At 41.5% G+C, this 26,798-nt stretch overlaps 1 protein-coding gene across 1 annotated transcript; it reads right to left on the reverse strand.

The window, feature by feature from the left end:
- Positions 1–251: 251 nt before the first annotated feature.
- SLC15A1 (solute carrier family 15 member 1) lies at positions 252–26,798 on the reverse strand. The gene is made up of 23 exons (XM_062624642.1): positions 26,456–26,798; positions 23,162–23,184; positions 20,359–20,443; positions 20,129–20,270; positions 17,228–17,347; positions 16,934–17,033; positions 16,611–16,701; positions 14,596–14,679; positions 13,875–13,957; positions 12,685–12,771; positions 11,574–11,663; positions 10,258–10,302; positions 10,121–10,153; positions 9,906–9,994; positions 8,652–8,733; positions 7,087–7,212; positions 5,492–5,641; positions 5,013–5,062; positions 4,313–4,420; positions 4,089–4,185; positions 3,374–3,520; positions 2,440–2,547; positions 252–1,108 (listed from the first exon to the last, which is right to left on the reverse strand). Exons 1-23 carry the CDS (start codon positions 26,457–26,459, stop codon positions 920–922), a joined length of 2,133 nt encoding a protein of 710 aa, XP_062480626.1. The 5' UTR covers positions 26,460–26,798; the 3' UTR covers positions 252–919.

Genomic DNA, 26,798 nt, shown 5'->3' on the forward strand with positions numbered 1-26,798 from the left:
AGGATCCAAACACAGCTCCCAGAATTATACAAAGACCACTAGCACTCCATAACATGGTACACAGGGCTACAGAACCCCGTTAAGCAGAAAAAATTAGTCTTCCCTGTTATAAATTTGATAAGTGTTACAGGCATATTAAGATAGAGAAGACTGATACTGGTCCATTAGCTTCAAGTGATGGAGCACAGATGAGAGGTGGTATCAAGTTCTGTTAACATGCAATTGCAAGTCATACTCATACATCATTTCCATTGTTGTTACAAGTTTTATTGCTGTTGCTTATTCCCAACATCATTTGCCCTTGTCTGTTTACCTGAGTAGACACCTTATTAATATTACTTAAAATGGGTAGTTAACAGGCACATAAACCATTACATTACAGTGCACATCCAAGTTTCTGCCATGTGGAGCAGACAGACAGCATTTTAATCTGAGCAATGCCAAAGCTTTGCTCCCATTACCATAGAGAAGTATAAAGGAATTTAAGGCACATGTGACCTGATGCTTTCAAGTAACAGTGAGGCTAGAGGGATCACACAAACAGCTTAGCTTCAATTACTGTTTCATGTTAATATTTGTTTCTTTTGTGATATAAAATTGAAATGCAGTATAAAAATACATCTTTTCACAGGGTCCAATAGTGCCAAGTGCAATTTCAGTATTTCAGTGCTGTGATAGTTAAGCTTGAGGTACACTGAGTGCAAATTCTGCTTGAGTTTCTTCAGGATACCGTATTCAGTAGAAGGCAGCCTAATCTTTTTCTCTTGCTTCCTAAGGCAGGCTGCATCTTCAGTTAAAACAGTTTTTCTTAACCTCTCCCATGAGACATATTATCCAGGTGTTACCAATACCCTGATTCCCCTGACAGCAGCGGTAGTTAACGGGATACCATAGTTGAAACACTCCTTCAATACACTTTTTACATCCGAGACACAGCTTCAGCTTGGTTTTCATAGATATGTTGACCCTTTTTGACTTGTTCCTTTTCTTCCTCATCAAGTTGGGCTTCAACCTCATTTGGATCGGTATAGGTATAAAAATAAGCCATGACAGCAAAAATGATGCAAACTGCCAACAGCAAGGCAGCAAACAGCACATACTCTGCCCACTGCAAAAATAAAACCAACATAAAATATATAATTTATCCAATGTTAGTTCCTCAAAAGAATTGCACCATTTTACTGTCTGCTAGAAATGAAGTTAATTCACTGTGAAACTAGGCATACATAACAAGTATCATATGGCTTGAAGTGCTAAGTATTAAATGTATATAATACATACTAAAGCAACTCAGAACTGAAGCCTTTTCAGCAGTTCTGTCTTCACTGAAGAGGCAGAAGTTCTGTGAATGCCGAGAAGTTCTACAATATCCTCTTTCTGGAGGGGGTATTCATGGGAACGGACCAAAAGACTGAAAACTCAGCCCCTCCTTTTAGTTGAATAATCTCATTTTAAAGCAGGCTGGCAGTGACCCTGCCTCCACTTAGGTCAGCAGTAAAAACTTGCACCTGACCACAAGTATGAGTGGAGATGAAGACCAGGAACTCTGGTTTCAAAGTGCTACCTCCACCTGAAAAGCCTCAACAGATCTTTCATGTTCTTCCTGTTTTATAGCTGAAACCAAGGCTGCCAGACCCATTTACTTCAACAACAGGCTCTTCCCTCTTTCAGATATCCCTTTTGGTTCACTAGGGAGTGACACTGGCAGTCTGAGAAAGTCTTGTCCAAGTGCTCTTCCCTTGGTAAGCGCCAGCTTTCAAACCCCAAAGAGGTTTGAAACCAGCAAAGCCAGAAGATGGGCTATGGCAAGGCTGAGGTATGCAGGTGAAGGTTCACTAGTTATGAACAGAGTTTTAGTAGGTTTTAATCTCATTAATCTAGGATTTTAGCCCAGAGGTTTGCAGCCTTTCCCCACCATGAGAAACAATTTATTTTAGAGATGCTAGAAACTGCTACTTGCAAGCAAAGGTACCTGACAGAACAAGAGTTAAGAGTAGCAAGCAAGAAAAAGAGGTAGAAACCTTTGCTGAAGTATCTGTTAGAGTTGTTTAGAGTCTTGTGCATGTGTACACATTTGGGGGAAGTGCTGGGGGGAAAAAAAAAATTAAAAAAAAAAAAATCAATAGAAACTTTAGAAGAGGCTGTAGGAGACAAGGTACCACTCTGCTGTTGCAGTCTTCTACACTGGTTTTAAGCAAAGTTAAGGGTTTATAACTCTGTTTCTTATACACTGCAATCAGACTATTCAGTCAAGCACTCATTCTACAACTGTTACACTCTCGTAGCTAACACTAACTTCCTGCATTCCAATTATAAATGCAAATCCACCATAATTCTCATCTTCAAAAGTCGTGGTTGAAGATTACCAGCCATGACTCTGACCTGGACTAAACCTTTTTCATAATGTAATAATAGCGTGCCAATTGTTTGTGTGCTTACCTGCTCACTGAGTTTGGATGCTCCAGCCACAATAAGGACAATTATGTTACCGACAGCCACCGTCAGCAGCCATCCTGCCTGCAGCACTGCCTTCATGTTAGATGGGGCCTATAGAATAAGACCCGAGGTTTTAGTCACATGTTGCTATCATGTAGTTTCTAATGTTTACTGCATTCTTTGCATTATAGTAGACACTGGTTCTCTGGGGGAGGAGAATTTCTTGGGGTTTTTTTTTGTTTGGTTGGCCTGGGGTTTTGTGGGAGTTTTTATTTTTTTTATTTTTTTTTTATTAGAAGTTGCTAGAGAACTAAAACACACCTGGAGAAGGGTTTGAGGAGCCAGAGATTACTGGTAATGGCTATAAGCACTTTTCAGTTTGTACACGCTGAGTAACTAACAAGCACATTTTACATCTCAAACACAAGGTACACATCACTGCCTAGCAAGCCACATGTTACAGTGTTCCCATCACGGCAGTTTAAAGACTCAGAATTAAGGGAAGAAATACAGCTAAAACTGGTGTTGGAAGACAAGGAATTAAGAGTGTATAATTCAACTGCTGCTAAAGACTGTGTGGAGGAAACTGGTGTGGAGATAATGTGTCAGTACACATTCAAGTACTCTCCAGTTTGGTTTTACAGCAGCAGTACAGTTCCAGTTCTTTTCAGTGGAAAGTCAACATGTGAAAAGAATATTTGGGGACTGGTAGTCAAGTCTCCAAATTATGCAATTCAGTGTATCTTCATGGAAAACACTGAATGCTAGCAGAAGAAGGCCCACTTGCACCAGCCCATAGTCCTGCTAAAAGCTCTAAAGGACATAACCGTTCAAACAAAGCAGCAATACAGAACTGCCACCCAAAACCAACATAGCATAGATGATCTTTGTTTGTACTGATTCTTAGGCAAATAGAGTTCTGAAGAGCAAAACCTACCTGTGAGTATGAAAACTCCAGCCCAGTCACAGAGAAGACTACTTCGGCACATGTAAGAATAAAATACTGAGGGATCTGCCAAGCCATATGGACTGTATTGGGTGCTATATCTTCAGAATACAATATGCCAAGGTTATCACTAGTGCACTGGAAATTAAGACAACACATTACAAACAGTGAAAGTCTGTATACTAAAGGCACTCCAGGCAGTTCTGTATCAACTAGTTCTAGATCATCTAGCAATTCTGTATCAACTCGCCACCTAGTGGAAGGTGTCCTTGCCTGTGGCAAGGGGATAGGGACTAGATGATCTTTAATGTCGGTTCCAACCCCTACCATTCTACAGTTCTACAATCTCTAGAAACATAAATACACAAAGTTCTAGGTAATAAATACTATATACAAAGTACTGCATACCTGGTTATAAAGTAGTAGCTATTTTGCAGAAGATTTCATGCAAAACCTTAGTGTCTAAAGATTTCAGGTTAGTAATCAGGAACATGAATTCTTGCACTATATCATTATCATACCCATAATTACTCTTATAGTTAACAATGATTTTGTCTTCTGTTTAATATAGCACAATTCTATAATATGTAAAATTAAGGCGATAATTCTACACGTGGGTTTTGGTTTAGTTGTTTTTTTTTTTTAATAAGGAAATAATGACACAAAACAATTTTGTATTGTACATCCAACAGCACTGGCAGCTCACCTCGTTAATTATAATAGTATAGGCACTGCCAAATCCAAATACCTTCGAAGTAACTGAACAAGTGCTTGAATTTCTAGTAGCTTTAATTTTATCTTTTCTGGAACAGAAAAAAACACATTTCAGACCACAGGTATATACAACTGTGTGTACCATTAAAATGAAAATAGTTTTATGTCCTTTTCCCAAGCACAAGTGGTTAGACTACTGTAAAGGAAAATGCTTACCTTCCTCCTGAAAAGGAGGCATAATTACTGGCAGAAAGAGACATCACTGTTCCGAAAGAAGTGTCTTCCATAGTGACGTTGATATCATCAGACAAATTGTTTATGAACCTTTAAAATGCAAGAGTGATGAAATACTAAACAAAATATGCACAAGTCAAAGAACAAAGGTTTTACTCTTAATTATATAGTGGCAGCACAACAAGCATCAAGTCTTCCACTTTCATTTTTCTCAGAGCTCTTTTAAAAGCATTAAAGTGTGGCTACTGTGGTTAATGCAAAAAGCAAGCTAGACTCACATCAGCCCACTACTTGCTGAGGAGAACATCAAAAGAAAGCCTCCATTACAACCAGTAATAAACATATCTGCAAATGGAAGATGTAGAAAAAAAAGCAGAGAAATAGTAGGATATTTCTTACCCAAGAATAAAAAGGAGGTGCTTCTTGTCTACAAAAGCATGTTTAGACAATAAATATACAATTTAAAGTTTAGCTAAATTATCCCCAGAGTAGATGTGCAAGATAGCTTAGATGAATTGTGCCCCAGAAGTTCCTATACCCCCTACACATTGAGCAAAGTGTTCAGCAAGTGGAGAGTTCCTACAGTACAGAAAATTATGATGAGCAAGAAGAGTCCACCCAAGAGGCTGATTGAAGAGACAGTCACACTATTGCCAAAACTTAAGAGCAAAACAAACTCTACCTGATGAGATTATTTCCTTCTTCTGGTTTTGATGTGACATTGTCAAACAGCTGGTGGAAGAGACCGTTATCAAGATGCTTTGTTGGCACCAGGGAATGGCTTTAATATGCGCTATTACATAGCAGCAAGAATTAACAGAGGCTTCAGAGCAAGACTCCAGACCTCTTTTAGGATCCTACTAGGATACATATCTACTAGGAAACACAACATGACTACACATTAAAGACTCTGTGAAAGAAAGGTAATCATCAAGGTAAATATTTAAGTTGGTAATTTTTAAACTTTTTTTCTTTTTTTTAAATGTAAAACCATCTTGCCTTTCTCTCTACAGCTCACCAGTCTCACTGGTACAGCAGAGAAGGGGAGAGAGAAAAGACAAAGGCAAAAGCTACCCCAGAGCTTATCCTTTCAGCTTCACTCATTCCACACAGAAAGCTGTTAGGGCATTAATGTGTATCTTTGGAATTAAGCAGACTTACCCATTTAGCAATAATTTCTGTCGCAGTAGTCTTAATTCCAAGAGTGTGACGATTTTTCCCTGGGAACTCAATAATTTCATGTTTAGTTTTGTTTCCAGAAGTTATGTTTAGTGATTGCAACTGAGAAGTCTCAAATGTCATGTAGCCAGTCTACAAAAACAAATGGATTGTGGTGAATTTCCATACAACTGCATATTTGTCTACACTTTTGAGGGAGAGTTACAGACTTCAGGGCACCAGAAGTTTACACGTGTGTTACCTCTGAAGCACCAGAGATTGTGAGCATCTCCTACCTTTCATTTTAGTTAGGTTTTCTGCATCAAGCATTAATTTAATTTGACCATTATTTTCTTTCATTGATTTCTTTCATTATACAAACTTCAAAGTAATATGAGCTTCCTACAAGCATTATGGAATAGCTGTTAGATTTTTCTGTGTATTTTTTGCTCCAGATAATTCAAGTTTACCACCAAGTAAAATTCTGTTTAGCTACAGAGGCAGCAATAGCATTAAGTTATGATGCAGCATTTCCCAAATAGCAACACCTCCGAAGAGATGCAAATGCAAGCTGTATCTTTATGGTTTTGAACATAATAGGAATGACTATTACCGAGACATGTTTTAAATATTTGAAATACATTTCATCAGGATAAAATACTTCAAACAGTCAGCAGGTGGTAAGCGATGGTATTGTGCATCACTTCTTCTTGGGTTCTGTTTGTCATCTCCCATTTCAATTATTATTATAATCTTTTATTTCAATTGTTAAACCGTTGCTCTCTCAATCCACAGGTGTTACCTTTCTTCCAATTCACCTTCTCATCCCATAGTGGGGGGAGAGGCAGTGAGCAAGCATCTGCATGGTACTTAGTTGGTGGCTGGGATTAAACCAGTGGTATCTATAGTAGGGAGTGGAGCGTTTTACACCCTTCCTTTTCAGAGATGCACCATAGTTATATCGATTCCACATCAGTATACCGTTTGGGTGCCTTTATCTTCTTCACAGGTCACTTTCTACGCAATGCAAATTTGGAAAAGGATGTAATAGGTTTTCTCTTCTTATATGGAAACAGGCTATCAGAGAATACCCTTCCTAACATCCATTTTTAATAATGTCCATCAGCTCCATCATATTTTGTTGACAATACGATTATGAAGATTTTGCTGTAGTAGAACCTAAAAAGGTTCTTTGACAGCAAAATCTGAAGCTTATGTATAATATAGCCACACAAAGTCTCCCTGTTCAAGTAAGTGGTCACTCACAGTAGGAGCAGTGACTTACTAGAGCTTAATGGACTTTTATTGAAGAAAGGGGTGTTCCTGCTCTTAAGAAGTGGCACCTTTATAGCAAGGATGAAATTTTCACTTATTTCAAAATCACTAGTAAGTTTCTTGGGGAAAAAAACTCTTGCCAAGTACTACTTAGAATAATGTTATAGTTACAATTTCTTCTTCACAATCTTTACAATGAATAGATAAAACCCCCCTAGAAAATAATCTATTTTGAACCATTAGTTAAGAACCACTTTGACTTACTCCATTAGTTCTTTTGGGCTTTTTTTTTAACTTGCTATTCACCATCTCCCCTTACTTACTGACTCCATAGATGTTACAGTCACATTCCGAAGCTGAGGTTCAAACTGAACTATTACATTATCTGTACCTAGGTTTATTACTTTGATTTGGGATTGCCCAGCTGCAGGGAAAACTGGAAGAGTTTTCTGTAGGACAGAAAAAAAAAGGAAAAATCAGTGCCCTATCCAAAGTCACATAGAAAAAAGTACTATAATGACTGTGAGCTTAATTATCTCATGATGAAGATGAGCATCTGCCTGATGATCTGTGATTGTCAGAGGGATGCAACTTGAATAATGGGATTTGTAACTGGTCTCAAACTGCCTTATGGCTGCTTCAGGAAAAAACTCTCTCATCCACAATAATGCCTTCATGGGCAGATGTGGTTCCTATTATGTCCTGCAGCCTGCTGCCGCTACCAGGCCATTCTGCTGTTCAAGGAGTAGGCTTTTCCCACATCCTATGACTGCCTGGGTTCCTGAATTTCTTTGTATTGTGTTCCAATGCATTTTTTCCCTTAGCCCTCATGCTGCTTAATTAGACAGAAGCATGTGTGGACACTGCCTGGCGTGATAGCCCAGAGAAACTGGACTTTTGGAGGTTCCACTTCCCACCAGATCTAAAAGTAAATAGTTTCTGCTCATGCAGAGCATCAAGAGCTGCAAGAGCTGTGTCTCAACTTTTCCTCCCTTCCCATACTTTTGTTTGCTCCAGTCTCTTTAGGTACATCACGCAACAGTAACAGGTCCATCTTTACCTTTCTGCAGGAGATTCTTGTGCATCAGTAGGGAGTTACCAGCTTTGATGAAGCTTCTGGTCAACACCAGTACATGTGTGTGCACAGCTCTGGCCTTCTGAACAGGGTGGTAAGGAAGACAGCCTGGATGTGTCTACAGCAGTTGAAGGCCATACCCTTTACTTCCAACTTCAAGAGGAAGAGTTGAATATAAAGCTTGTTTTGCTGCTATACCCAGGCATCATGGAGAAAATTCCTCATTCTAACTGAAGTTATTTTAAGAGCTGAGCATCTAGCCTTGAAAATGCTTGAGAACAGGAAGGCACCTCTAGCTAGCCATCTGGATCCTGGAATGCAATGGATTACCTCCCAGAGGTGCCCCAGCTACAGGGGAAGCCTTCATCTGATTCAGCTCTCTTTGCAGCAAGGAAAGTTAGGTGTGATGAGTCCTGCCTTCAGCAGGTATCATCTTTGTCTGTGCTATGCTGATACTTTCCAGACTAGCACGCTTCATCACCAGGCTAAATATGAGAAGTAGCAGAGATACAGAGCAGCCCCCTGGTAGGAGGATTTTCAGCTGGTTTTCAGATTTTAGTGTCAGTTTACAGACCTGAGGTTGCCTTTAATGCGTGATTTATGTTAATGACAGATGATGGATCGTGTTCATAGCTAGTTAGTTTTATTATGCTAGTCACATATTGAATATACTTTAATATTTCCCCTTCCTCTACTTCTGTGCTCTTATGCTTGGTTGTGAATTATGGAGTCTTGGTTCATTTTCCTTTAAACACACTTCTTTTTGTATTAAGTAAATATTAGTAGCAAATACTTGCATATGTCTGAACTTACATCTATTTGCACTTGCACAAGGGCAGCAGCAACAAAAGCCAAAGATGCAAGGAACATACCAACAGTGATCTTCCTCAGGGGCCTAGTATAACAGAACACATACATGAGTTAAGGCATTAACTCAATGCTTCAGCAGTTGTCTTTTTTTCCACAGAGGGGAAACTCATATGGCTACAACTAGCACGTTATCACCATTTGAAGGGCTGATGTTGTTATAGAAAGTGTTGTACTAAGCTGGGTACCTCTCAATTTCTAGTTACACTACCAGGAAATACATCTTTTCAGCAGCATCTTAACCTGTTACTCTGCATCTACTGGGCTCAAACATTGAACATAATTATTATGTTTCTGGAAAATTCTGAACTGCAGGAAGAGAAAACCCAATCCAGTACATTTGTTAGCTTTAAAACAATGACAAATGCAAGAAGTTGTCTTTTTAAAAAAAGAATAGCAACTTGTGTCTATATTAATATGCTTAAAATATTGAACGAAAGAAGTCAGGGAAATGTAACATTGAATTAGGTGAATTCTGCTCACATTCAGGTAAGCTGTAAGGTAAGTTCAAGGTAGATAGTTGATTTACGGCATCATTTGTCAGATGCAGAGTGTCCACAAATGAATGACAGTGCTCCCAGCACAACACCCCTCCTCCCCCCAAGTTTTTCATAATTAGATGAAAAGACAGCATTACATCTTAGCCCTACAAAAACTGTTTTAAGAACAGTTTTCTCCTCTGCCTCCCTAACTTGCAAATGCTAGCGTCTTCATGACCAACATTAGATATAATGTGCCATGCCCTTGAAGTTGCACCTAAAAGTATCCAGTGAGCCAGACCCCTCACTGGGGCTGAAGATGAAACATCTTCTTTTGGACTTAAGACTACCCAAGGCATGACACTTGCTAAGGACATGTGTTGCATTCCTACTTCTTGTACTTCAGCAGAGAGAAGGGGTAGGCACGGAGGAAGTGGAAATCTAAACAGTGTCTCTCTTGCAATCAAACATTCTGCCTTTAACTGGAAACCCCTTAACTGCAAGATATTGTTAGTTTACTGTTAGATTCTCTCCCGCTAGTCTCCAGTGCCTGTATGCACAATTTCTATATCTTTCAGTTTTCATTTCTTCAAAATATTAACACCACTTTATATGTACCTTAGCTGAATACTTGCTCTTGTTAAATGAGGGCTGGAAGAGCAGTTTTAAAGAAATCACTAAGATGAACCTCTGTTGAAGTCAGGTAGGTACATCAACTTACGTAAAATTGATCTTGCATTTCTTGATTAAAGGATAAATCACAGCATCTACAACTGGGACCATTACTATAATCAGTATTGGATTCACAGTCTGTTGAAGATAAACATGAGAAGGGAAAAAAATTAAGTACTTTTCAAAGTTCCTTTTAAATTTAGGCAATTAAAAATATATATCTTTGTGAAGTACTTAGAATTGGCAGACAGAAGATTACTGTACCTGCATTTGGTCTGGCTGAATCTGAATGGATCCCTGATGGGAAAAACAAAAAAAAAAAAGAAAAAAGGTTTTAATATTATGACAAAATAAAACTGATCTGAAAAGCAGAAGAAAAAAAAGTAATAAAAGTAACCTACAAAATTCCCATCCATTGTTGTGGCTTGCAGTGTCCATCTTGAGCCCTTAGCAAAAGAAGAGAATGTTAAATGCCACAGGTAAATCAACCTTGAAAAGTTCGTCTTGAATTATATCATTATTAAAGTGTTGGGGAAGACATGCAATACAACAAAGAAATAAAGCTAGCTTGCTACAGCGGTATTCTTATTCTGCAGCATAAACATTTGAATAAAGTGATCCTTGGGGCCTATTTCACTTCAGTTTCTGGTTTCATGAAATGGAGTGATTAGCTGGAGAGACTGCAGGGACATCTGTACCAAGCTCTGCAGTGTGCTGCACACAGAGATATCCGACTGCCTTTGTGCCTACCGCCTGAGAACCCCATGCTACTGACATGTCCATCCTTCCCTTACACAGCCCAGCAGCGAGTGGCCAAGCCACGGCTGGACCTGCCCTGAGCCTTCTGCCCAGAAAACCTGCCTATAGCCAGGTCAAGCAGGGCTGACTTTCAGCTTGAGCCCAGGGGGAGACAGAGCATTGATCACTGCCTCTGTGGCAAGAGCATTTAACCACCCACAGTGTAGCACTGAGAGATACAGGTCATTACTCGTGTAATGAGTATTTATCTCTGAATTTCATAGCAGGGTTGCCTTTTTGTAATAGGTCACATGGGTAGTTACAGCTCACTGGTACTAGACTAAAGCAGCACAGTCTAGGCAGTCTGGACCAAACTTCCTTACAGTCTGACTTAGATAAAGCTCTCAGCCCCTCATTCTCGCAGAGGACACCTTCCTAAATCCATAGTTCAATACTTAAATATGAAAGCCTACTTCGATGAGTCTTAAGCATACAGTCCACCAAGTGAATGGGAATTATAGGCTTGTACTTCTGCGTGAAGGTGGAAGGTATATATAATAAATTTGAGTGGTTTTAAGCAAACGGGCATCCAAGTCATTTCAGCCCTGAATCTCCAGAGCATTTACACTAGGACCGTACATTTCACCTCACAGCCGATAGTGGAAGGAGCATTAGAACTAAGAAAGCTTTAAATTACTGTTTCATCTTCTGAGTCCTGGCTGATAGAAGATTTGGAGAAGCCTCAGTCACTACATCAGTCCTGGCCATATCCAGATAAACTGAGTTTTTTCGCCTGTCTGCAGAACATTCTGTACTAACATGATTCAACAATTACCCCTTCATATTAGAACCAGGTTAAAGAATTTGCCAATAATTCTTTTCCACCCTCCCATAGGTATCTTTTATGTCTGGTGACCTCAGAGTACACAGAATGACACGGTACAGCTCTAATTGCCAAGCCAAACAATCTCTCCTTTACCTGCTGGTCAAAAAGTGCCCAGAACATGGGGAGAGGGATGTAAAGGAAAAGCACCTTCAACACCATCTTGGTCTGAGCAATCAGCCGTTTCTGCAGCAAATGAGAATTACACAAGAGGAATTGGTCAAGAAAAACATATGAGACAACAGCTGCAAACTGCTATTAGCAGCAAAGCAACAAGTAAAGAGGTAAATACACATCATATTATGTTTATCCATGTTCTAAACTTCGTATGTTTGTGGTTATTTCTGCTTTCTGTTAAAAAAACACAAGGTCTGCAGTGGATGTGGAAGGGCTGCTGGTTAAAGGTGACATGGATGTCAGAGGCCTGTGCCTCTTGGCATGTGCACTGACAGCAGCATGAGATTAAGCACTTGCTGCTGTGTTATTTTATTTAGGCAACAGGTGTCTGAACATCAGGTGACTGAGGAACACATTTCACACATTAAAAGTGTATACAGGCAAAAGGAAAAGAAAGGGACAAGCCCAGGTTTGTACTGCTACTGGCAACAGGGCAGGGTAGGTAGGAGGCAAGGGATGTGGATGGGGACCATGGGGCACAAGGCTTTGAGAGTCACAGTAAGGAGCTTATCCTGAGGCCAGGGGGAATGCAGTGTTTATCCATTTATTCTGAAATCCATAAGCATACTCCCACAGTTTGATCCCAAGTGTTATGGCCCTGCACATTAACCATGATAATCAACACCATGCCCATTTTTCCCTTCTGCAGTCATTAAACCAGCATATTTTCACCTGAAGCCAGTTTACTGAGAGAAACAAAGTTGGCAAGGATAATGCTTGCTATTTTACCAACTCAGTAATTAATTTGTGCTTGTATTCGTTCAACAAAGGGCATAGTCTCTTCCTCATGTCCCTTGGATTTCCCTGAGCAGCCAACAATCACAGGGGTAATCAACTCACACAGCTCTACTTTATTCCACAAGAGCCGGGGCGATCACCTACAATCCCAGGGGAGCACCAAGGTTTGGCCAGACTATTAGTTTATAAATGACTGAGCAGCTCAAAGACATTTGCAATGGATTAGAGCAGACAGAAGAGAAGCTGAGGGTCAGAGGACATCACAGCACAGGAGCGCTCATGCAATACTTACATCGTATTTCTCACTCGCCCAGTCTAGCCAGTGCTCTCTCTTGGGGAACTCCTTGCTGCGATGCCGGAACCTGTTTTTGATTGCAAACTGCAGAGACAGAGTTTTGTTTAATGGTGTTACAAGTATTTATAAGGTGTTCTGTCATGAAAGGTGACACTCCTGCTCCCAGCATTTAGAGGGTGCTAAAGGTGACTTAGTTCTGTTAATTGCCCTAAGCATCGAAGGGAATACTTCATTTAAGATCTTGCACTGCATATCCAGTGGAGTGTGCAGCTGGGATTAGGTGAACCAAACAGCTCAGTAATATCTGTCAACACAGGCTGCTGTTAGGAACTTGAAGACCTGCCTACCTCAGACTTACTTACATAGAACAGTAAGTAGGAGATCATATGCACATGTTTTCAGAGCTGAATGGCTTTGAGAGTACATTTCACTATGAGAAACTGCACCTTTTAGATACAGACTCCTCATACCTTTACATTGGATATACACAAATATAGTCCTGAAGAACTCCTAAGACTTTCTGCGTGGAATAACATGAGAGGCTGAGCAGGGCCTCAGGGGTAGGACTCTAAGCAGTGGCCAAAGTCACCTATAGAGATTTAGGTATGACAGTAAGACAAGCTAAATAACAAACTGGCAGATCTGCACAGACAGTGAAGAAGCCCGTAAGTGAGAAATGTTGAGGCACTGCAAAATTTGGGATATGCAGATTTAGCTCCCTTCCTTGTAGGCTTACCCTGACACATAACCCTGCCAATATAGTGGGGATCAATATACCTCCACCTTGTAAATAGCATTCTTTTCATAAGCAATACATTTTTGCTGATAAGATAAACTTTGTAGCTCTGCTGTTGAGTCAGGTCAAGGCGTGTTTATCTCTTACTACAGGGCTGTATAAAGGTTCACAAATGAGGAAGCAATGATTCCCAGAAGTTGGGATAAGCTTTTACATATCACTGGCATCTTACGCTGTTTCCTTTGCATTTAAATTAACATATAAATCAAGATACAGATAAATAAAAGGGCACTCTAAACCGGTCAATAAGAAGCCTTCTGTAAGATTAAAAAAAAAAAAAGTAAAAAAAAAAATCTTTCTCCACAGTATGACAGATTCTTGCTGTGGGCAAGTTTACTGAACAGTTTTTAAAACTGCTGCCAGGATTTGGGGTAATAAAAGTAATACTTACTCCAATGCATTTGAAAACTTGAATCATTACATTTCCTTGAGGCTGAACTTTCTTGTACATTCCGCTTCCAATTACAAACACAACTACAGTACACAAACCAAAAACAACTCAGGATTAATTGGAAATAGTGTCAAATGATTTGGTATGGAAACTGTAACAGTCAAGAGCTTTAAGGCTTATTCCCACCCTGATTTAAGAGCAATGAAACTGCCTACTGGCATGTTATCATGCAGTAAAACAAATCAAATTAACACCAACAGACTGCTTCTATTTAAAGACAAATGTCTAAATCTACAAACTCTTAGGGGAAGTCCTCAGTGAGACATTAGTTTACTTGAGGTGCTGTCAAAACAAGGACCACTTAGGATCTTGGCTCTGGCCTTGCTGTACCAGATTAGGACAGCTTTATGGGCTCCCTTTTGGGAGTCAAGGATGCCGCAGCTCGTGTCACACAGGGACACGTGAGGCTCTCCCTGATCTGCAGGACTCAACAAGGTGTCCTCAGCTCCCACACCCAGCACGTTCCCCAGCCTCACCCTCCCATGTGCAGAGCAGGACACAGTCCAACCCCACAGCCACCACCAGCCCTGTGTTAGGCAAGATAGGGTGATCAGGAGCTGGAGGCCCACCCTATGTGAGCACCCGCTCAGGACCATGAAGGACCATTATTCCAAGATCATATCTATAACTGAAGGAGCAAGATGGAAACAGTTCCACTTACCCAAGGAGACAGCCATGAGGGCAGCAGGAACTCCAAACGCTAGTGGGTAACACCGCTGTTTGCTATGAATGCCACAACTTTGAGCTGAAGTGCAAAGTAACGTTAAATAACAATCCCAGTCAACACTGCCAGTATTTTACAGAGGGTTTCTGTTCTTTGCATTTCTGGTTAACTCAGAAGCAGGAGGAGAGGAGTTTCTACTGACAATATTGACGGAGTGGATGATCAGCATCCAGTTTAACTTTCATTACAGAAAAGGGGAATTTTGTATCACAAGAAAAATAATCACAGACTGTCTAAGGCTGTAAAGGACCTCTGGAGGTCAACTGGTTTAAACCCCCTGCTCAAGCAGGGCCACCTGGAACTGATTGCCCATGACCATGTCCAGGCAGGTTTTGAGTATCACCAAGGATGGAGGCTCAACCTCTCTGGGCAGCCTGTGCCAGTGCTTGGTCACCCTCGCAGTGAAAAAGTGTTTCCTGATGTTCAGAGGGAACCTCCTGTGTTTCAGCTTGAACCCACTGCCTCTTGACCTGTCACTGGGCACCTCTGAGCAGAACCTGGCTGTGCCCTCTTTGTACCCTCACTTCCAGTATTTGTATACGTTGTGAAATCCCCCCAAGCCTCCTCTTCTCTAGGCTGAACAATCCCAGCTCTCCCAGCCTTTCCTCATAGGAAATTTACATTTAGTTTTACACTGAGAAGTGAAGAATCCTACTAGAATGGTCAAGCGCATACTCTTGGTGAGAAAGGAACTCTGTTACAAAAAATTTTGGGACAAGATCATAAATAAATACGCAACTCTCACGATAAATGTAGCTTGTTGAAAAGATGCTCAAACGCCACCCTCCACCCACCTCAGCAGTAGTCAGTGGTTTGACTTTATAAACTTCATGCATACATCCTGAAATGATGCCAAGAGTGTGGCTATAGCTACTGACATGGAAAAGTAAAAGACCAAAAAAAATTACCATCTTTTCCCCCATACTGCTTCTAACGGGGAAATTGGAGTTTGATTTGGGAAAAAAGAAATAAAAATTAAAACAATTAGCTTACAGCTAGTTAGTGTCTTGATTTAGTTGCATTGACCTTTCTGTTAAACCTTTACACGGCACAATAGTATCACGTTCCTCAGCTGCATTTGTTCATTTTTCCAAGGTAGTTTGCACACTGTATTAACATGGAAGCAAAATGCGTGTTGTGCCTTATGCATATCTCCTTTCATTTTGCAGAAAGAACAGAATTGGCATTAAGCAATTATCTAAAATGTTTCCACGCAGTCTGCTCCAGTCAAGAAATCCAAAGGCCAGAATTTCAAACCATATTCCAGAACCCGCATGAGATTCTTTCTTTTGAGAAAAACAGCCTTCCTCAGACTCCTGCCAAGCACATCCACACGGCACCATCTGTGCCAGCTTGCCACAAAAATCCATATGCATATGGAGAAGTGAATTGTTTGCTTTGTATTTAGGATCATGCTATTCATTATAAGCAGAAGAGAAAATAACTTTCTCCTTTAATGATATGAAAGATTATATATCTTGCCACGTGGATAAGTGTGCTCCCATGCATGTAGATGCTTCGGTACTTTGCATGGGTGCACTTCAGAATAACCTCTACTTCCACAGTAGAGGGCTCTCTTCCCTCTTCTCTTCTGAGCAAACGGTACAACTCTTTGTGTGATGGTTTTAAAAGCATTGGAAGAAGAGGTGCCACATGTGTGCCTCCATGGAATTAAAACATGCATTAGGCATACAATTTGATGACTTCAGCATGCCTCTTCAGATCTAGTACTTCCAATCTTAAAGGCAATTCAGATCTCAGACTGGCTTGTTTTTGACAGTACCTCACCTGCGAGAAGCTGGATGACATGCATGTAATCTTGAAGACTATTTGCCAGTTAACTCCACAAAGAGTCAGAGAACAGACTGCTCATTTAAACTTAAGTAGACTGCAACCCAACACTCATCTTTTACTGACACTTAACTACTTCATAAACAGATGTATGACCTTACCTCTGAGAACTGGGGTGACTATAGTAGATATGAGACTTCCAGCATTAATGGATAAATAAAAGATAGAGAAGAATCTGGTTCTTTGTTTTTCCTACAGTAAAAACAGAGATATTTAGAAAGTCTGAGACAGAACCACACTGACCAGCCTAAATTGAACTACCAGCATCTGTGTTTGCATACTCCAAGATGATTACCTATCTAGCTCCTTCTTCAGCTACTCAGGAAACACTACAGTAATGCACATCTCTAAACACGTGTATTATTAGAATATTGCAATGGTCAAACATCAGCATTTGTATGACTGAAAATCTGAAAGACGTTACCTGATCATCTTCAAACTGATCTCCACCAAATGCTGACACACAAGGCTTGATCCCACCAGTACCGAGTGCAATGAGGATCAAGCCAATCATGGACAGAGCACTGAGACAATGAATTAAAGAGTAAAAGGAAAAAACGTGTCATTTTGCTTTCTTGTTTAAGATGCATATAAGAGACTGATTTCAAAACAGTTGAAATTCAATCACATTTAATTTAAGGCATGTTACACCACCCTTCATCAACCTGGGGAAGAAAGAAAACAAACAAAACAACCTAACATGTACAAGATGACTCACATGTGCACTGATACATTATCAGGAGAGCCATCCCGGTTGTGATCTGTCAGGTCACTTATGGAGCTCACAGACATGACTGCCTGCCCAATCGTATAGACAATGGACAGGGAGACTATGGTCCTGTTTATATAGAGAGAAGATACGTTTTTAGGTTTGTTACTACAATTACACACACAAATAATACAGACTTCTGTTCATTGCAAAGATGCTTAATAAAGAAGCATAAGTAACATAAGTCAACTTACAGACTCAGCTTATCACAAGTTACTCTATAAATCTGTCCACACACCTCACAATAATTCTTTTCTATTTTTGATTATTAATACTTTAGCTAGCTTTGTTTAATTAAGCAAGGCAAGCTGATTCGTTAGATATCACCAGGTCACAGGAGATATTTAAGTATCTTCCTTGTTTGCCTTTGAGTAACGAACTTGAGAATGCCATTATCATATTGCATCTGTGGGGAAGTTCAAGTGAATTATTCTTTGACATTGAATTATGATTTGCAATGATTTTAGGACTGTATAAACATTGTTTTAATATATTTTAGCTGCAAGGAATAAAAAAAAATAAAATCTACTTTAAACATGGAAACTCCCCCAAAATACTGCTGTGAAAAACAATTCTATTACCCCACTCTCTCAGTTGTAAGTGTACCAACATCTTGAAACTTGAATCAGAGAGCAGCACCGAAGCATACAGGATGCAGGGTTTCAGCCCGATTTTCCTCTGCTATGAGGAGCCTAGGAAAATATTATAGAACACCAGCCCCTACCCCTATGCTTTTAAGGGTCTATTCCTCTTTCTTGTATGTAAGAGCATGTTCAGTTTTAACTTTGTTGGAGCTTAAGTACATGACTATAGTTCGAATCCATGTTCATCCTCTTCCTTGGTTGGGGCTCTGCTCCATAGCCACAGACCCAGGTCTCCAGAGAAAAAACAGGATAAAAAAGGATGCAGTGATATGAAATTATTTAAAACTCTAGTTTGCCATCCCAAACCCAGTGCAGCCCATGACAATGAAGGGCAAGGCTCAAGAACCAAGAACAATCCAAATCTATTTGACAAAGTTAAGAGATACTCACAGCAAGCTTGGAGCACCCTGATACTAGAGGGACAGAGGAAGCATCACCCACACCATGAGTATCACACATAGGTAAGAAGACCAAATTCTTCTCATTTTAGAACAAGGTTTCTCTGACTTCAAATGCTCTTCCTTTTGTAGAGATATTTAACTTGCTAAAGTGGGGCAACAGTGAATCTGCTATTTGTTGGAATTTAGTAGATAAATTTGAAGGTTTGTTTGTTTTGTTTTTAATACTACTTCCATATAATTACTTTAATTGCTGAACAAGCTGGGGGAAAGTTTCCAATTGAAATTAAATCTGAGCTGACCAGGAGAGAAAACTGAGTTATTCGCAAGGCTCATGGCCATGCTGTGAAGACAACACTTACACCATTGGCACTGCAAAGATAGTAGCCAAGTAAAATAACTGTGATTTCTGCACCACTTTCCCTAAGAACTTCACATTTAACAATATGTTATCAGGTCCTAGCATGCTCCTTGGCAGACATTGCATAAAGTACGTGGGCTGTGGAAGGTTTGAGACTCTCCTATAAGAGTGTTTAAGAGTGCTTTTGTATCCTCCCCTTTCCCTGGTCATTACAGACTTTTTGGTTTTGAACAAATTAACACTTAAGCCTTCCTCACGGCACCTTTCTGTATTTTAGGGCATTTATACATTAAAGCCATGTTTTTCCGAAGAAAGGTTTCTTTCTTATCAAGCTTAGAGTTCTGGTTTTAAGTCCTGAGCCATCCTACCAACCTCCTGTTAAGGGTCTGGTTGGGAGGGGCTTGCAGCTGTAGCACCGGTATACATAAGTACCAAAGGAGAAGGGATGCAAGGTCTGCAAAGCTTCAGCTTGCTAAAACAGCTAAAAGCCAAAATAGATCAAAGAAATAAATCACGCCATCTCAAGTACTGAGCACACAATATATTTAGGCTGCAATCTGCAAGATACCCAGTTCATCCTGATCAGACCAGCTACAGAAAGCACCCCTTGACAGTGGTTGCAGCCCTGGGCTCCCAGAGGCTGTCAACACAGCAGAATATGGTGCAGCTTTCAGCAAGCTGACTGCAGAGCCAGCTTCATCTCTAGTCTCTGGGAGACCTTTGACAAGTCAGCCAACATGCCTGGCTCATATTGCTCCATAAAATCTTAATGGAGCCTTTTTTAGCAAAGTAAACACTATTAGAATCATGACATCGGTAAAGGAGAGCAAGATCAGGCTGTTGGAAATAATCTGTATAAGTTTCAAAGCACTACCTTCAGAATTGCTTTCCTGAGCAAATAGCACACATAAACCCCCAGATTTCATCATTTAAAGAAGCAACTGCAACTCAGCAAAGCCTCCCACTAAGCTGTCAAGTTAATACTGAAATAAAAGAATACTTTAGAACATATTCAAAGTCCCATTTAATACCAGATAACACAGTATTTCACTACTTCATCGGCCACCTGAAACAGGTAAAGAGGCAGTCCAATGGAATTATAATTACCAGTATCTATTTTCACAGCTTAGTGAATGCTTCCCTTAATTTAGCTTAAATTTTGTCCACACGAGAGGAAAACCATGCGCCATGCTCAGAGAGCAAGCTACTGCCCTTAAGTGATTAGCAGAACAGTTGTTAACTCATAGAACAGTTTCAGGTCTGACCTGAATCAGTTACAAACTTAAGCTTTGAAGAAAAAAAAGAAAACCCAGAAACAATCCTGGAGGAGCCAACACCAGTTCTGAAGCTGTTCTGAGCAGCTGCTTTAGATTATTTAAGTGCATAAGTAACACTGATCTCAGGTATGTTTTCATGATTTTTACTTGTTTTCTGAGGAAGCACTCACTTAAACTTTCCCAGCCAAGAGTCTGCAATAAGCGCTCCAAGGATCGGCGTCAAGTAGCACAGAGCAACGAATGTGTGGTAGATGGCTGTAGACAAGTTGTCATCCCAATGCAGGAAATACTTGAAATACAGAACAAGCACCGCTGCAGGAAGAACATCAAAACAACAGATTACAAACCAAAGTCAGGGCTAGGTAAGTAATGGTCAGCAGATACAGGACATGGGACATACCTCGCATGCCATAGTAGGAGAACCGCTCACAGAACTCATTGACAACAATGAAGAAGATGCTCAAGGGGTAGCCAAAGCAGCTTGGCTGGAGGCAAAAGACAGAGTGTAAACTCAGAGCTGTGCAACACAGGCTAACATCTCTCACTGCAACTCACAGCTCAATACAGACCCAGTGGGAGTGGGTAGGTACTCAGGGGTTAGGAGGGTGCATGACTTCTGTGGACTGACACTCATTTACGTGAGCCAAGAACCAATTCTCACTTTCCCCTCATGGCTCCCAAACCTCTATAGATATCTGCCTATTGCAAGAGATCTTTAGTAATGCCATATTTGCTCTTCATGCGTTGCATTGTGCACATTTGCATTCTTCAGCATCTAAGCCTTAGAACAATCTTCACTGGTACCTAAAAATATCCAAACTCCTATGTTTTTTGAAAATAAAAACCCAAACCCAACAAAAACAACTCCCACCATGTAAGCCTCCATAGCACACCACATTTAGAAGCCTGGGAAAATTATCAAATCCCTCCAGCTGAGACAAATAAGCATTTAAACATTTTATCCAAGAGTTTTCTCTGGAAAGCTCCCTATTCTTACAAATACTCTGCTTGATGAAGAACCCTTCATTTCTTCAGATTTGCTGATAGAACTGACTTTACTGCTAATCCAAAATGGCACGATAGTAACTGCTGTATTTACAGAGTCTCCAGCTGCTGCAATAGGCATCTCCATGGTCACCACCAAGCAGCTTGTGACATGGCTTTTGCCACTGAGACAAAGGGAAAAAGCATACGTCAAGCACAGATCTGGCATGAGCAGAACTGGAAATTTAATTTTAAATTTTAACTTCTGATTCTCTACTTTTCTTAGTGGACGTACACACGATATCATTTCTATTAAAATTACTAGGAATGCAGATTGAACATAATCCTCTCTTTTTACCTTTTTTATGGGTTTAATTCTGAAAGTTACAGAAGCGATATTTTTAACAAGCCTCAGAACATGCCAGAAATAAAACAGTTATGAAACTTAAGAACAGACAAGAAAAAAAAAAAAGGCATTGTTTGTCTTTATGTTGTGAGGGTTCAGGAGTTAAACCAATTTTCATTCCATGTGAACCTGCCTTCAGCTCAAGTGAGTGCCAGGTGGGAATCATTTAGTTTTAAAGCAACCAAAATTAAAGGAGTAAACAGAAACTTGTCACTCCAGATTTATTACATCCTCTGAGCAGAAAGAGGTGTCTCTTTAGAGAGACCATCCACATATATCCCATCATTAGATAAAATTCACTAGAAGGTACCTACTTCCCTCAGCTGAAGATAGCAGGAGCTGTAGGTGACTACCCCCCACTTGGACACAGATGTTGTTGGACAGAGATCATACAGGGGACTGTTACCCAGCCCTGTCTGTGCACCACCCCTGAAGCCATGCAAACCTTCAGGCTCCCAAGGAGACAGATGGAGAACCACACTATGAAAGCTGGGCTCAGCAGCCACTGGAAAACCTTTTGGGTGTATGATTTCACCTGTTGGCAGGTTAGGCCCTAGCACAGTAATCTAAACTGCACAACTGGTTTCTGCCAGTGTCATAGGGTGTAACTCAGCTAGGGAAGAAAGAATGTCCTCATCTGAAGCAGATCAAAGCTTCTCTCATGCCTGGGCTGCCTACAGAGATAAAGTGACAGGGTAGCCCTGGCGCAGAGGTTGGTGGGACCCATCCCCACCAGAAGTTCACAAAAACCTAACTAAACTCTTTCTGACCTTGGGGTCTCCCAAACCTCCCCAGTGTTACGCCATTTTCACAAATGATTTTTTAAGTGGGTGTTACGTGCTGATCTGGGAGGTAACAAGCTTCCACCAAGGTTGGATTTATGTTTTTAAGCTACTAGAACTTACATGCCTGCCAGAGACTACTTGCATTCACATGCCAGCAGCCACTGGTGGGTTTTTACTGGCTGCCCCCGAATCAGTGAACATCTCCACGTCACAACTGGGGCTGAGCACGAACAGGGGGACACGCAGGAGAAAGCTACAGGACTTTCCCCAAGAACAGACCACCTTCTGCTTTGCCAAGGTGCTACAAGCAAGAAGTTAACGTGCAGTTACGCCTTGATACTATATGACCTACACTGTTCTTGTTCTGCACTATATATTGTCCTATTAAACCTCTATTGCTTTATACATATGCACATACACAATTTTATCAAAACATTTTCTGTTGTGATCCTCACTGGCCTGAAGGTCACGTTTTATAATGCTCTCTAATCTTCCCCTGCCCTGGGGATGCCACCACCCTGCTGCACAGCTTAGACTTCGGCTGCTGAGGAAGCTACTAAGCTGTGGGGAAAGTTTGCAGAGTAAAACCTTGGGAGATAAGAAAAGCAAAAGCAGAGATAGGGCTCCTGATGCAGGTGTCATTAACAGTACAAAGATTCAAGAGGAAGGGCTAACACTGCAATCTAAGTGTCCTAAGGGAGAGTCAGTGGATGATGACAACTCAGCCACATGAAGGATGGGCTCCAGGGACCCTTCTCCTCACAGCCAATCAGCTCAGTCAGCAAAGAGCCTTCAGACATTTTATCAGGGTGGTGAGCACACTAATGCTTAGCTGGGATTTAATAACCTACCAGGCTGCTTTGTGCACGTTGGCCAATAATTCATTATTATTTTAATGTTTCTAGGTGGTTATGTGTTCATGGTGGTTATGGTGGGTATTACCTTTAAAGTTTAGAGGATGAATGAAATTTTGCGCTCTGCTAAAGTTGCCCAAACAATATGGCAACTTCATAAGAGGAAACACTTACCGACTTGCCCTTGCTCTTAGCAGCTGTGGAAGGAAAAAAAAAAATAATCAAACACAAGTTAATGGAAAATACTAAGTAACATTCTTTTAAAACTACTGGAAGACATGGGAAAAGTTTAGATCAAAATAAATCATAAAACAAACTCAGTACTGTTCAGGATGAGCACGTTTTCAGTTTGTTAAAGGGGACTTTTCACTGTACAAGAAGGTTATTCGGAAAAACTTCACTTGATAGCCTTCTGGTTCTTAGAGCTTGAGCAGATTCACATACACCCAAACAGGACTGACACGACAAAGCTCACCACGCATCATTCCAGGTGGTGGTAGACTACCCTACCATGCACAGAAGATGAATCCTATTTCAATTTACACTCAGGGATGCTACCTTGGAAGGCAAGTCAAGAGTACAGAAGACACAGATGCCCTGCCAGGGGTGGACGTCAAGTCCCGAAAAAGGGCAAACTTCCCATAGCTCAGACTTAAGCAGGGTTGAATACATGACCCAACAGAGCAATCCATGTTAGCAGGCATTCCCATCAACTGGAGATTAACCTAGGAAGCCCTGGAAGCATAGAGGGGTCCCATGGAGATCCTGAAGTCACTTCCAGCTGCTCATGGCAGGTTTGCTACCCCGGCAGCCCTCTGAGCAGTGTCCTGCAGAGCTCACTCAGGAGACAGGCTCGAAGGCTGAGCTTGCATCATTTCATATAAAGGCCATGTGCCCACATTGTAGATGTCAGCATTTCCTATAAAGCCACATGAGCAAGGTCATTATCATTAAGATAAGACCAAGTACAAGACGTGAACTTTGAAATCCCTCTTTGCAGATGAAACATGCCCATAACAGATCTCCAAGAAAAATATGTTTCCCAAGATCACTATTTAGTCCATAGTTCATAACTGATGAAAACAGCTGACAGCAACACCATAGTGTTTAACAAAATACTAAATAAAGGCACTTTCAATTATTATTAAATTAATCTGATTCTTTCCTTCACAGCCATGGACAGCTACCTTTAAAACAGGGACATTACTATTATGCAGATCATTCAAGAAGATATTTTCCTAGAAAACAAGTAACATCCAGAAAGTGATGCGCACATGACTGCAGGGGGCATGCAGATGTTCAGGGCACATGCAGATATCCACATCATTAAAGTTACCAGTAATGTTCCTCACATAATTCATACGAGCAGGTATTCTGAAAGATACCAAAGCATTAACAGACTACCTTTACGTTATTTCCACTTGGTGGCCTTCCCCAGCATATATACATTTTACTGCCAGTTTTCCATAATGTGTGCAGGGAACAACAGTTTGAGTAGCTCAGTCCTGTCTGTTAGCTAAGCCTTAAGAAAAAGACACCAAGGAACTTGTATTTGGTTGGGTTTTTCATTTCCAGAGAGAAAAAATATCACCTCTGCAAGAAATCCTACCAAAAGGGGCACTGTTTTTTCAGACATTATTGGCTGACTTCAGAGACAGACACGCTTATTTCTCAACCATTTTGACTTTACCCCTCTGTTCTCCTTTTACAACAACAGTCGGGAAACTCCTGATGACATTAAAGCCAACATGTCAACATAGGCACCAGAAGGGACTGAGGAATTCCACCGTCAGGCAGCTTTCAATGTCAGAAGCATAATGATCAGCAGAAATGTTAAATTATTCCACAAAACACTGAAGAGCTTTGCATTTTTCAAAACAAAGCTCCAAACACACACTTTGTAGTCCCTTAAGATGTTACATATTTTTTAAGCAATATAAGACAGAAGCCGCTCAAATTCTTGGCTTGAGCACTGAATCTCAGTAGTTATTTATCAGCGGATCACTCTCTCCTAACCACACTTGCAGGCAACATGGGGGAAGGCTTATGGCTCTGAGCCCTTCCCCAGCAGCTCCTAGTACCTTGATTCCCTGCAGTCACAGAGACACTGGGGGATGGACGCTACAGCTCCTGAGGCTCATGGTCCACATCACAAGACAGCCATGTGGAGCAAGGCAATGCACTCCCATAACAGCAAATTGATGGCTGAAATACTTCACATCTAAGGCCAGGCTAAATCTGTACACACCCATACTGCCATCTGGGATGCTCCTGGCTCCAGAGCAAGCCTGCTCTGCTGCTACCTGATGCATGGCACAGCCAAGCCCATTTCCTCTGCTCCTTGGAGCAGCCTTACAGCATCTATGCAGGAATGCTGCTCCCATGAGAACAAGTGACTCCAAGAGTCTCTGCTTCACACCTTGATCTTCCAGAAGGACACTGTCACAAAAGCCGTCAAAGCAAACCTATAACACAGCAAACCTGATATTGCATGACACAGGTTTCTCCCTCTTCCCAGAGCCACCACCATTTTCCCAGCTCCAGTAAGACCCCAGAGTCCGTCCTGGCAGAGGCACTGCTGAGCTCTGCCTGCTCGTCACTCCAGCTGCCTATCCCCAGAGCAGATTGGTTTGCTGAAGGTAAAATGCTCATGTTTTGGGTATCTCCCCTAAACAAGAGAAGGTTTCCCAAGCTGAAGAACTGCTTGCTATGAGAGGTACACCAACGCGCTCAGGCACTGCAAGACCAAGGGTCTGGTGAAGGGTAATGCAGAACTACAACACAGAAAAACATCATTTTTGCCTTGACTGCTCTATGTTCTGGTTCAGCAACAAGTGTTCAGGATTAACTAGCTAAATGGGCGCTGCCCTTGTCTGAATCTTCCAGCTGTGTTTCAAAACCACGGGTTTACCAACCCTAGGTAACTGAACTTGTGAAAAAGCAGTTATTTAACAGCACATATAACTTGAGCTAGGATTTTTAAACTCCATATGCCTTAAAAGTTGAAGACAAAGCTTACCAGCTAAGCATTCAGCTCAGAGAGCTTGCAGAGGCTTAAGGCAGAGTTACTTGGCTTTCACTATGGTTTCAAGGCAGGTTCATACCAGCTTGACTACAGCCTTGCCAGAGGAACAAAGCAGGCATGGTTCAGTGTGAGGTGTCCCTGCCCATGGCAGGGGGTTTGGAACTTGATGATCTTAAGGTCCTTTCCAACCCTAATTGTTCTACGATTCTATAAAGAAGCAATATATGGGGACGACCCAGAGAGGCACAAAGCACCTGAAGATTCCTTCAGGCATTACACTATGATACAGATGCAGCCCTTGGCCATTCTACAAGCTCCCCATGGGCTGCCCATAGCCACCCGGGTCAGAGAAGGCAGCTTAAGGAACCGCCGGCGCCCAGCCCGGAGGCGACATCCCCACGTTTCCCCCCCACCGCTGCCCCGTCCCTCCTCACAGCCCCTACCCATGTCACCGGCGCGGTCCCGGCGGAGCAGCCGGAGAGGAAAGGAAGGAGAGAAGAAGGATGCCGCCGACAGCCGAGGCTTTAAGGGCGACCCGGGGGCCCCGCCCGTCCCCGCTGCTCCGGGGCGGGGTCGTGCCGGCAGCGCAGGTGGCTGGAGGCGGCAGTGGGGGAGTTTTATCTCCTGGGGAGCTGCTCGGGGCTCACCCGCCCTTGACCCGCCGGGTTCGAGGCGCGCTGCAAGGGAGGGGGGGAGGTTTGTGTGTGTGACAGCCGGTCCCAGCCCTGCCGCCGCCCTCTCCCCCTCCGGCTTGTACGCAGGGGAGTGAACTTTCTGCCCGGGGCT

The sequence above is a fragment of the Pezoporus occidentalis genome, unplaced genomic scaffold (assembly GCF_034315485.1).
Source record: "Pezoporus occidentalis ecotype Australia unplaced genomic scaffold, CSIRO_AGI_Poc_V1 ctg27, whole genome shotgun sequence".
NCBI classification, from domain to species: Eukaryota; Metazoa; Chordata; class Aves; order Psittaciformes; family Psittacidae; genus Pezoporus; species Pezoporus occidentalis.